Source organism: Protopterus annectens, chromosome 17.part0 (genome assembly GCF_019279795.1).
Source record: "Protopterus annectens isolate FY-2018-M chromosome 17.part0, PAN1.0, whole genome shotgun sequence".
NCBI classification, from domain to species: Eukaryota; Metazoa; Chordata; order Ceratodontiformes; family Protopteridae; genus Protopterus; species Protopterus annectens.
This window is the reverse complement of record NC_056751.1, coordinates 125,994,147-126,006,861: the sequence shown is the minus strand read 5'-3', so window position 1 is coordinate 126,006,861 and position 12,715 is coordinate 125,994,147. Positions and strand designations below refer to the sequence as shown.

At 40.6% G+C, this 12,715-nt stretch overlaps 1 protein-coding gene across 1 annotated transcript in view; it reads right to left on the bottom strand.

The window, feature by feature from the left end:
- Positions 1–12,715, bottom strand: part of LOC122791800 (low-density lipoprotein receptor-related protein 2-like) — a 1,119,352-nt gene that overhangs the window by 458,610 nt on the left and 648,027 nt on the right. The window contains exon 18 of the mRNA XM_044059752.1: positions 4,817–5,055. Coding sequence (XP_043915687.1) covers positions 4,817–5,055 — 239 coding nt within the window. The remainder of the gene's footprint in view (positions 1–4,816; positions 5,056–12,715) is intronic.

Genomic DNA, 12,715 nt, shown 5'->3' with positions numbered 1-12,715 from the left:
ATGGGATGTTAACTCTCATAGGCTTTACCGTGACAAAACTGGATTAAACTACATGGAGTGACTGCAACAGTAAGTGCTTTAGTGTCCCAACCCTGACGTATGTTTCCACAGGCTATATGGAACTAAATATATCCGAACCTACTATGTCAGGTAGCATATAGGCAGACAGGCATACATGGAGTAAAAAATAATTCAGACTACCTATACCCATGAATTGTCCCACTATTTGAAAATTGAAGGATGGGTTGCTACTCATGTGGCTTTTCCCTCAGACAAAAGGGGGCTAGATCAGAACTTAGTGTAGTGCCAAGATGTAGGAGAAAAGAAAACAGGAATAGCTTTTGTCTCAATTTATGCATACCAGCTTTCAGAACCACCGAAATGGTGCTTACCTCTGCCAGCAGCTCAGTATAGCAAGTAGCTTCTCTGAACGAGGCAGTAAACTATTTTAATTACTGAAAGGCTAACGATAAAGTCAATACTCATGGGATTCCAACCTTCTGCACATCTTTGACCACAGCTGACCATCACCAATTAAGAGGACTCTAGTCACTGATCACTAGCACAATTTGGCATCAACCAGCGTGGTTATACTGTCTCTTACAAGAACATATGGAGTATAGGTAAAGGACAAGTATAATCCATTTCGGATAAAATGGATGACCACTTGGTTAAAAGGAAGTACAACCTGTAGTAATACAAGGGCATTCCTCAAACCATTACATTTAATAGATGGTGTTGTACAAAGATCAGCCCTGGATCCATTGCTGTTTAATAACTATTCGCTACAATTTCTAAATGCAATACTTGTGTACCCAACATTTGTACCACTGAGCAAGTACATTTTGTAAAATATGCTAAAAATCATTAATGCTACTAGACATTCCATCAGTAAAAACAGAATACAAAGACTCCATTATCTTCTAGGCACATACAATGGGTGCATCTAAAGTGGAAACAATTAGAATTAATAAAATATTTCCTTGAGGGAGGATATGCATTTAGCAGAGTTAAACAGCGTTTCCATTCTGGAATACTACAGCATTTCCATTCTGGAATACTACAGCATTTCCATTCTGGAATACTACAGCATTCCCATTCTGGAATACTACAGCATTCCCATTCTGGAATACTACAGCATTCCCATTCTGGAATACTACAGCATTCCCATTCTGGAATACTACAGCGTTTCCATTCTGGAATACTACAGCGTTTCCATTCTGGAATACTACAGCGTTTCCATTCTGGAATACTACAGCGTTTCCATTCTGGAATACTACAGCGTTTACTTCATATACACAAAAGGGACAGTTCAATAGATTAGGAACAGTTCAAAACAAATGAAATCACCATCAAGCCTTGATTATAATGTAATATATCAACATATAAACCTCTTCCATCCATTAGTTACTTCAAGGAAAACTTAATTCTTGCCTACAACACATTTAGGAATGAGTGTTGTAGGACACATCAAACCTGGGAATACAATTCAAACAGTTTTTTTGGGGGGATTACCTGGATCATGTGTTACTCAAAATATTCCAACAGGGAACTTCCTCTTTACACACCCTGGTGTAAAACATGGATAAATGGGTGGGATATCAAGTCTATAATTCCAGTTTTATGGATTCTGTGTTCATAGATCTTTGGGCCAGAACACCAAGCAGAACATATGAACTTCCACTGAACTACTATTGTAGTCTGATGTGCCTACCTGAATAGGCTTAGGACCAGTAGGATTCTAGCCGAATACTGAAGTTAGCTGGCCCAATCCAATGACTAAAAGAACCAAACTGCACTGTACGTCAAAGCAAACTGATATGAAGTTCAAGGAAACGGCTGTTTAAGCAACTGACTGTACCTTAGAGCACTTATGTGGTGCTAGCGCGGACTTCCATGTCTCGCCGAGTTATGTACATCACATTTCTCTTAATGTCAAGGCTTTTAAATTGAGTGGCATGAACTACATTTTGTTTTGCTAATTATTGAAAAGAAATGGGGGAAGGCAGCTGTATGTTTTGGAGAGACAGAATGACAAATGTAAATTAAAATCTAGGGACAAGAGAAAAATGACAAACAGTACTTTAAGTATTAGAGGAGATGACCACAGGCAAGAGAGAGAAACGGGTAAAGCAGTTGTGCTAAATAGTATTTTAACCTACTTATGCGGATGTAAACTGAAGAATTTTAGCATAACCAAGGAAGGATGCACAACAGACTTGTGGAACAGGTACAATGGGGAAAGGTAGCAGTAGGTACCCCCTGAGCATAGGAGTTACAAAGAGGCAGCTGGGTGTAACAGAAGGAGCTGAGGGGGGTTTCAAAAGCCTAGATAAGCAAAGTCTTTCAGCACTGGAAAAAGCCAGGCAATGGCATCAAAATGCCTAAATCCAAATTATTCCCCAGCTTACAGGGACAGCTTCAGGAATCAAAACAGAAAGGAAAGATACAAGTCTGAGGGAAAAAAAAACTGAACAGTGGGGTTTTCAAACCCAAATTAAGGAACGTTTTGAAGTGGATTTTCACACGAAAACCTGAAAATTATGCAAACGGTAAGATGGTCAATCAGATATGCGATACCAGTGAGCCTATTCAGGAGGCTAAAATGGGATTAACCTTTTACAAATAGGAGTAAGAAAAGGTTAAAAGTTGTAAAGATTATTTAGAATATAAAAGATAAGAATCTTGAAAGTGGCCTTTGCCTATGGACTCCAAAGGATTTTTCCTAGGAGAGGAGTAACAAAATGGATGGAAAAGGAGAGAACTGAATTTTAATGGGAAATCAATGCTAGATTCCTGTGACAGAAAAAGTGTGCACAGCAGGATGGCCTTAAACATGGTATTGGATTATGGGGACTGGGGTGACCTCAAGAAGGATAGCAAAGGAAAAAAAATTAAGTTTCAGTACAGACAATACCAGCCAGCCATTGGAGTGAACAGTGGTGGTGCTGGACAGTAGCGTAACAAAACTGCTTGGAATGATGCAGGGTGAATGAATAGGAAGCTGTGGAGGTGGAGTGGAACTCACCAGACAAGGAATCAAAGAAAACTGCATCTTGTATTACATTTTGGCAAGCAGCACTGTAAGCAGAGTCGTAGGACCAATAACTTTCCAATATACGCAATTTAAAAATGAAATACAATACACTAACAATAAACTGAGCGCTTTTGGTAGGATCAGTGTCAGACCTCCTTCAGTTACCATACAGGTCAATTAACAGGGTTTTTAAATCATTCAAAAGCCACAATTAAACAATTAACCAAATGCCAGAATAACTCAACTTGTCCTTAAATGTGCAGTGGATATCTTGGTGCTATGCACTACCATATGTAAACCAATATAAGCACACTTTTTTCAAATTCAATAAATAAAAAAGAAAGCCTTTAGTTGAGGAATGGAGAATCAAGAATAGGTGTGGGGGCTTGGTAAAAACATCAGAAGAACAGATGTCCATAATGGAATACAAGACGGTCATAATAAAGGCGATTGTGTGTAGCTTAGTGAAGACTGGGAAAGGTTTAAACTGAGCTGGTGATACAGTCTGGAAAAAATAGGGAATTCCCAAATCCGGAAGTTAACAGAAAGATTTAGGAGGGTGTAAACAAATGTTAATAGCTTCAAAATGAAACTACAATGCATAAAAACTAGAAAGTTGAATACTGATAACTGGAAGATGCAACTTATGGAGGTCACAGGCACTAATGGGGAGATTGCAAAGTCTATGGACAGGCATCAGAAAGAAATAAGAGTCCTTGAAAACATGCTAATACAAAGGTGTGTACTGCTGCATAGAGGATTGTTAGCCTAATAAATGTTTTCAGCTGATATCTGTGGTGGCTGTATATTCTGAATACATTAAGGTAGAATTGCTGGCACCACAAGAAACCATATCCCTAGGAACAGTACCCCAAAACATTAAAGGGCACACATTCGGAATTAAAGGTATAAATCACTGCTGAATATAGAAGTATTTACCAAACAGTGGCCAGGGGACAAAATTTCTCTCACTGGTATGAAAGTAAGTTTTGACTATCATGAAGGGCAGACACTGATTATCTCAAGTCATCTAAATTGGAAGAAACACAATATAGTTGAACAAAGTCAAACTTGAATGGCAAAAGATGACAGTTGCTTATAGGGGGAGCTAGCTACAATAGTAGAGTTGCAAAGTGTTTTCTCCATGGCAAGGGCAATGCTGCATCCTAGATGATGCCCTTTGAATAGAGTTGACTAAGGGACAAAAGAAACCAGATGAAACATGAGGGATGGTAAAACAGTTAAGGTGTTTACCTCTTAGACGCAAGGTTAAGGGTTTGATTCTCACTTTAAAGATAAATTGGCTAGGCTTAAACTGGCCTACAAGGCTTAGTAGCTCTAGTTGATATGCCATGTCAGAAACAGATCCTATTCTACAAGATTCATAACATACATACACAGTACTACAAATGGGATAAGAAGCTTTAGAATTCTGGCATGGCAAGCAGTGCTCAAGCAGATTTACCTGAAAAAAGTGCATCTGCAGCACAAGTTACCTAGGTGACATGCAGCTACATGACACACTGGCTTTAATATTTGCTGATGAGAACTCCATAAAACAGGTGCAATACAAATATAGACATCTCATAGCTTGGGTAGGAAGCCTAATGGTTTCTTTTAACAATGGGGAAGTTGCACAGGCTCAAAAATGCATAATAATTGCTACATGGGGCAAATCTGACATACTTTGAAATACATAAAAACTGGCTACATTGGATATGGTATGCATCTACAATATCCAGTATTATCTTAAAAATGTGCCACTGTCCCCAAAGGTACCTTTTCATCGCTGCCATCTTTGCAGTCTTTACTGCCATCACACAGCCATTCTGGAAGCAGGCACTCCTTGCTTACAGGACACATTACTTCATCCTGAGGACAGTTTAGTGGTTTTGTGATTGGACAGTTCTTTTCATCAGAGTGGTCTCTGCAGTCAGAGTCACCATCACAGTGAAGAAACAGAGAAATGCATTGTCCACTGAGGCACTGGAATTCAGAGCTGCTGCATTTCTTATGGCCTGTGAAGAGGAAAAAGGGAAAACTGAAAATTACATACTAGACAGAACATTTCTAAGATTAAACTACATATTCTTTCATATGAACTACATTTGCATATAGTGAAGAGAATTCGATTGCCTTCATACTGTTGTTTACATTTTCACTCTACATGCCAGGTGATATTACACATTTGTTTACCAGGAAAATATTACACATTTGTAAAGTCCAACTGGGATAAGACCAATTTTCAGCAGAGGCCCAGGGAGAAAAGCTCTACAGAGATTATACAAAAACGTAAATAAATTATACAAAAAAATATGCAAGACATACAGTACACCAGAAGTTACTTTCTATGCTATAGCTGACATTTGTATTATACCATCATCTGATAATTCCTTATTGTAGTGCAGACATTGTACTTTTTCAAAGTAAGCTGAGGAAGGGATTTGTAGAGGAGAAACTGGATAGAAAAAGATGAGGTTAGAGACTATGTAGACATGAGGGGGGATAGATTATGAGGTGGTCAGGGAAGAAAAAGTATGACCAGAAGCTATTAAAACTAGTTAGCCTGGAGTAGTACATGCATGTCCTCCCCATGGTAGAGTGACAGACATGCAGGTAGGTGCATGCGTGAATGGTTGTGCCTTCTTTGAAGGTTGGGCGTCTGGCTGGCAACTCAGCACTGTAAAAATCCACTTGCCAATCATTAGCAGACCGGAGTTCCGCTGTGGCGACCCCTAACCGGGAAAAGCCAAAACATTACTTTTAGTACAGGAACAAAGCCCGGTGTCGAGAAAATACCTTTGAATTGGTTGGTATTTGAGTTGGTTCTGATGCAGTGAGGTAACGAATTCCACCTTGTTGCTCGCTGAGAAAATAGTGAGTCCCCTGCTGTTTGAGTGGATTTGGATGCTTGTAGTAGAGATTTGTTGAGCAAAGACATCTAAATATTCTCCAGCCCCATAACACAAATAGAAGGGCAGGGCTTTTTTCAGGTTGATATACTAGTTTTTGGGCCAAGGTTAATTGGTTATAGGACAGACGTGGGAGTTCTAACCAGGAAGGTATTGAGTGACAGTGGTGGGTATGTTGTTGAAGGTAAGAATGAATCCAGTTGGGAGTGGATACATCTTTCAAGGAGTTTAGATAGTGGAGAGAGAAGAGTGATTGGTCCTGTAGTTGGTCAGCTCTGGGGAATTTCCATCTGTGTAAGGGGAGTGTGTGCGATCTTCCATACCAGTCTCAATGTAGTCACAAAGGCACTATTCAAAAGACCAGTGTCACAGAATTCAGCTACCATACTTATATGCAGCATATGGTCCTCTATCAAATGCTGAATATGTATACACAAGTCTCCCAATAAAAAAATCAGCCTGTATGAAAGCCCATTAATTTCAGACATTTGCTCCAGCACCGTTGACATACATAGATAAATCCCTATGATCTAGACAATTTGAGGTTGACTAGGAACTTGCATACCAGTTGGAGTGAGTGGGAGAGAGGAGGAATGAGAAGGCTTAAGCTGGCATCTCTCTGTGGTGGCGAGGGACTCAGGGCATGGTTTTAAATCTAAGATGGTTTGTTTATGTACAAGGCAGGTTGGGCCAATTGATCATGTCATGCAGAAGTGTGACACTGCTTTAGAGGCCCACTGCATGCAAACCCTGTGGATTACAATGAGCATGCATGGGGGGGGTGAGCATGCATGGGGGGGGGTATTGAGAGGTCCAATCCTTATGAAAAGAATCAGTCACTTCATTATCCATGAGGAACAAATGAGCAGAAGGGCTCTTTGTACAGGAGGAACAGTACAGAATGGAGATGGAAGCTCACTGGTCGGATGGGAGCCAAAATCAACGTGACATGTAATCAGTTGACCAATGTAAATCAGAGTCCAATGTTCCGAGGCAGGTTGCACTTCTGTGGTCATCTCGCTCTGACAGAAGTCAGATTATTGCTTGGTGCACCTTGCAAAAAGCTGGTTAGTAATGAAACTATGCACCTCTGCAACAGTATCAAACATCCTCCTGCATTTAAAAATAAGTGAATTTAAAGCTGTGTGGGGAAGGAACCTGTAAAATGGAGGACAGTCCTACTGGAGACTGAAATTAAAGGGCACTGGTTTGGTCTTTCAGCAGTTGAATGGAACAAACCAGTAAGTATTTTAAGTCAAAGTGCAACATTAAGTGTTAAATATAAATCATATTTACTCAAGTAAATTTACTATGACAGAAGCCCCTGAAGCTTATGACAAGCAGATTGTGTGGTATAAAAATGCTGCAATCCTCCACTGTATCTCTTCTCAACCTTAGAGTAAGAAATGCAGGCAAAGCCAGAAATGATGGGGGATCAAAAGTCCATATTCAGGGACAGATTTTAAATATTGATCTTACAAACTTAGGTTATCTTTAGACTGCACTAACAATGATTGTACAAATGCATTTACTGTACATTTGTGAGAAACTCTGCTTCTAACCATATTTTCTGCTCAGAGCTCAGATTGTGGCTGCAAAGGGTCAACAGATCACACCACTTACCAAAACAGTAAAGGAGAGATATGTAGGGTATGTTTGAATACATCTATGACTGACATTGCATGAAAAGCTGACTTGAAAGCAACAAATATGGCCACATTGTAAACAAACATCTTCACAAAAGCTTAAAACCAAACTGCTTGTGCTTACTCAGGTAAAAGTCTCCTAGAAAAAGCTGAAAAGTTATGAAGTGTATTATAACCAATTAAAGGGCTGGTGTGCCACACTACAAATAACAACCCAAAACTATAAGGCAAATGAATGAAGACCAGCCTTTGTATCAGAGGCTATACAAAACAGAGGACTTAAGTGTGAGACCATTCAGTAGAAATAGATCATTTGATAATGTTCTACAAAACAGTGTGTGCAATACTAAAATATAACTGCAAAAATTCCCAAAAAAACTAAACACGAGTTTACTGGTATTAGCAGATTACAAAAAGTGTACAAAGCAAAGGCCTTTCCAAAAGAAATTTGCCAGTGATGACTGCTGACTTGCACTATCAGTTACTGCAATATAGCAGAATAGAACAAAGCATAAATTAGCAGCATGCAAAACAACCTGCTGTAGACAGCCCAAATAAGCAATCAAACCACATACTTTTTCCTCAGTTTTTCCTTTTGAATGGAACAAAGTATTTTAAGTCAAAGTGCAACATCAAGTGTCAAATATAAATCATATTTACGCAAGTAAATTTACTATGACGAAGCCCCTGAAGCTTTGAGGCACCATCACCAACTACTGTCACATGCATTAAAGTACTCTAAACGTATTAAAGGGGTACAGACAGTAAGACAAATTTGGGATGGGGCTTTTGTTTTGGCCAGTTCTCCATTCCAGAATCCATTTTTCCCCCCTCAATAAGCATTTCGGTAGGGGTTGCAACTTAACGTGCTAGTAAGACGGATAAGAGGTACACAACAGTGCAATTGTTTATCAGCAACGTCCAACAGATATTCGGCAAGGTGTATTGAACAAACCTACAAGTGCAAACGAGCTCATAACATTGCTAGCAGAGGACACTTTGGAACAATGTTAAAACTCATTTTAAATCATTGTATAGTTCAATTAAAATACGCTGTTGCTCAGTAAAATGCTCCCTCAAAATCAGAAGTCCCTAAACTTTTGGGACATAGCTGTGGAAGAACATAACTTCATGAAGTCATAAGTAAAATTTCATAAATCTAACTTCCAATTTTTTTTGAAGGAATTCACCAAATCAATCACGACAGTCAAACACGAGACCAGTTACAGTTTAGATTAGTCAAGGGCAGGTCATGCATACTCAACTATGCAGATTTTTTTTTTGGAAATGTCACCAAAACAATGGAGGCAAGTGTGCTAGGACCTCCTGTTTGCCATCTACTTTTCTGAAGTAAAAAGTGAAAACCAAAGGGCTCTGGCTGACAAACTTTGCAGATTACTGCAAGCTAGGAGCAATCATTGAATCCCCAAACAAGTTGGCCATCATTCAGGAAGGTTTATCCCAAATAACTGGTATAAAAATCATGGACAAACCAAATGCCAAAAAAATTTATTGTATCCTTTAGGAAGTCATTTACCCCAGGGAGAATAAGTTGTGTAAAACATTACCATGATGGATAATTTACTGCTGCAGTACTTGTTATACTAAGGATCTCCTGCCAAGGCCAGCATGACAGCTGTCCAGCATACCAAAGCCTTTAGGATACTTGAAAGTACATCATATATCACATGTATGCTCCTTGCACAGTGTAGGGCATAAGTGACATCTGGATGTACCATCCTCAGAACTGAGCTCCCCAGTAGGAATGCCAGTCCAAGAAAAAGAAAGGTAATCAGTACATCCAGAAGAAAAATGGACCGGGGGGTGGTGGATGGAAGAGGTGTATACTGCAACAGTGAAAAGGACATCTACCATTATGGTAAGATTTTACACAACTGTACAATGTCCTTCCATTTCACAGTTGTATTCATTATACTAGGGAGACTGCCAAAGCTCAGGACGCAGACTGGGGAGGAAGGACCGGCAGAGCTCTCTGGGAAGCCATGAAGGATGACCCTTGGAAAACCAGCTCTGGAAATGCCATCCAGCTTGTAGTGCTTGGTAAAAGTATAGAAGTCCAGCTATCTACCTCAGGAATAGTGTTGGCATCCAAACCCTTGAAAAAAAGCACCAGATGCCACAGCTCCTGTAGAATTAGCCTTAACAGAAGGAAGGCTCTTACCATGAAAAAAAAAAGAAATGGCTTTAGAAATCCAAGAAGTAGTTTACCTGGACAGCCAATCTTAAGGACCTAGGAGGAAAGGAAACAGTTGAACAGATTCATGAAAGTCTTAGTCTTATCCAAATAAAATCAGTTTACCATGTACATCACACCTTCTTGCTGGCAGATTGTGGAGAAGGGAAAATAGTGGGCAAATGAATAGCCTAATTAAGAGAACTCATTCACCACCTTGGGCACAAGAGGATTAGTATGAATGGACATGCTGTCCTTATGAAACACCAAATAAGGGCTTGAAGCTCAGACACCCAATGTGGCAGAACGCTGACAAAAGTAGTCTTCCAAGAGCAGTGCTGCAAGGAAGCTGAACCTGCAGGCTCAAAAGCTAATTTTTCCAAACAAAATTAAGATTTCAGGGAGGAAAATCAAGCTTGCTAGGAGGCCCAAGATAGACACCTTTAAGAAATTTAGTTTCAAATCTAGAAGCTGTAGGAGGTAATAAACACAGACAAACAGAAATAATCGATAAGTGAGCAATTCACTAATGAGAAAACCAAAGGAACTTCACAGAAAGTGGATCCAGGTTACAAGAATGACACCAAACTGAAAATCTTCCATTTGGAAAGTAAGATTTTTTTAGCAGTGGGTTTCCTGGTCTCCTGCAGGACCCCAAGCACAACCACAGGAAATGTATGGAATCACAATCCTACCACCCACAATGTCCCTTGAAGATTGGGACAGATGGGGATGGATGAGATCCCTTTTGTGTGCATAGGTCCACATTGCGAGGTAACTTGTGACGACTGCCTAGCTAAATAGAGAAATGGGAACAAATACAGTCTTGGCCAAAAGGGAGTCACCAACAAGATTTTGGGAGCATTGTTGTATTTTGATCAGAACTTTCAGAATGAGGGGGGAGGGAAAGAATAAAGAAACATTCCCTTCCAAGAAAAGGATAGGGCATCCCCCTTCTAAGAAAAGGATAGGGCATCCACCTTCCAAACCAGAGGACCTAGGCCTCTGGCAAAAAAAAAAAAGAGAAGTTAGTTCTTCATAAGGCAAGTAAAATGATCCGTTTGAGGAGTATCCCACTGGTGGACAATGTCCAGAAACATCCCTGTGAAGTATCCATTCACAGGATTGAGTTATGGACCTGCTCAGAGTATTACAAGGTTTTGACCTGAAAAAATGGATACTGCCTGAAGAGTCACTTTGAAATGGATAGCTAGTTCCCACACAAGGAGTGCCAACCAAAGATAAGACCTTCTCCCTTGAGGTCCTGGAGAGAAGAGGATTAAAGGCCTGAAGAGCCATCAGAAGACCTCTCAATGCCAACATGACCTCTGTTGAAGAGGTGACCAGACTCCCTGCATCTTTAGGGAGCCATAAGCTGCTCCCCATCCCACATCTGAGGTGTCTCAACAGCTCCTGAGAGGGAAGAGGTAGATGAAATTGGAGCCCTGGATGGAAAGTCAACTGAATCCACCAGTGAAGTTCCTGCTCGAGACAAATGAGAACAGGAATTAAGAAATAGAGGGGATGAGAATGCTCAAGTCAAACTGACTTCAGAAACTACTGAAGTTTTCTCATGTGGAGTTTGGCAAATGAGACCATAAGAATAGTGGAAGCCATGAACCCCAGAGCTCATAAATTCTCTTGCTGTTAGAGGACAGAGAAGGGACTGAAAAAAGGAAATGAAAGATGGGGCCTTAGCAGGAGGCAGGGATGCCAGCATCAAACAGTCTGGATCCTGCAACCCAGAAAGACATGATCCTGAGGAGTCAGAAAGGACTGAGATTTATAGTGAGCTCCAGGCTCTGCAGAAGGGAGATCGCAAAGTGAAGATTATGCATCAAGATCTATGGAGAGAATGCCTGAAACAGGTCATCCATGTAGGGAAAGACTTGGATCCCCCTTAGCCTGCAAAAAAGCAATTGCAGGAGCAAGACATTTGGAGAATACCCTTGGGACAGTACAAAGGCCCAAGTGCAGAGCAGAGAACTGAAAATGCCAGAACAGAAATGTAAACTTCTTGAAAAGGGGATGAATAGGGATTAGAGAAGCATCCTTAAGATCCAGAGACGCAATGTAAGCCTGAGGAAGCAAGAGGGAACAGTCTGAAGGAACGTTCGAAGAGGGAACCTTCAGAAATTTAGAGATCTCTAAAGTTTGTCTGAGTATCCTCTTTCCTGGGTACTAGGAACATTCTGGAGTAAACCTCCCCCCTTTGGGAAATTTCTGGAATAGTACCCCCCCCCCCCAAGAGATCCCAAAGCATCCCTGGAAAGGGCAGCTGTTCTGGAGGGGCCCAAGGAATTCCTTTAAAGGGGGAAGAGATTTCCAGACCATGAAATACCCTTGGCAGATAGTGGACAGAATTCAGGAGTCTTGAGTAATCTTTAACCAAACAGGGACAGAGAAAGGCAGAGAGAAATGCGACTGGGAAGAAGAGTAGTCCGATATCACCTGACTTCTGGGGCACAGAAGTCTGAGTAGATTTAGCAAGAGCCACCAGCTTCCCACCTTTCTTGCCCTGAGGGAGGGCGAGATTGCCTTCGAACAAAGGCTGGATTATTGGATAATTTCTCTGAATCTTAGATACAGAAGAAATACATTTAAGTTCCTGTAAAGCCTTGCCCTTATCCTGAAGGGACTTGTATGAAGCGGAAGATCCATCAACTTAGCTTTAATATCAGGCAAAGGTTAAAGCTGAAGCAAAGAATCTCACAGAACCAAAGGCAGCAAGCCCTAGAGGAAGTATCTGCTGCAACATAACTACACTTCATGGAATAATGTGCAATCTGGAAGTCTAACAAGGAAAGGGCAGACATCTTCCCATCAGAGGCTGGAAGATCAGAAATTACCTGACAGGCCTGGTAAAGAGCCTGCATGTACCTGGATATATGGGTCTGATAATTGACAGCCATAAAAGCTAAAGTAA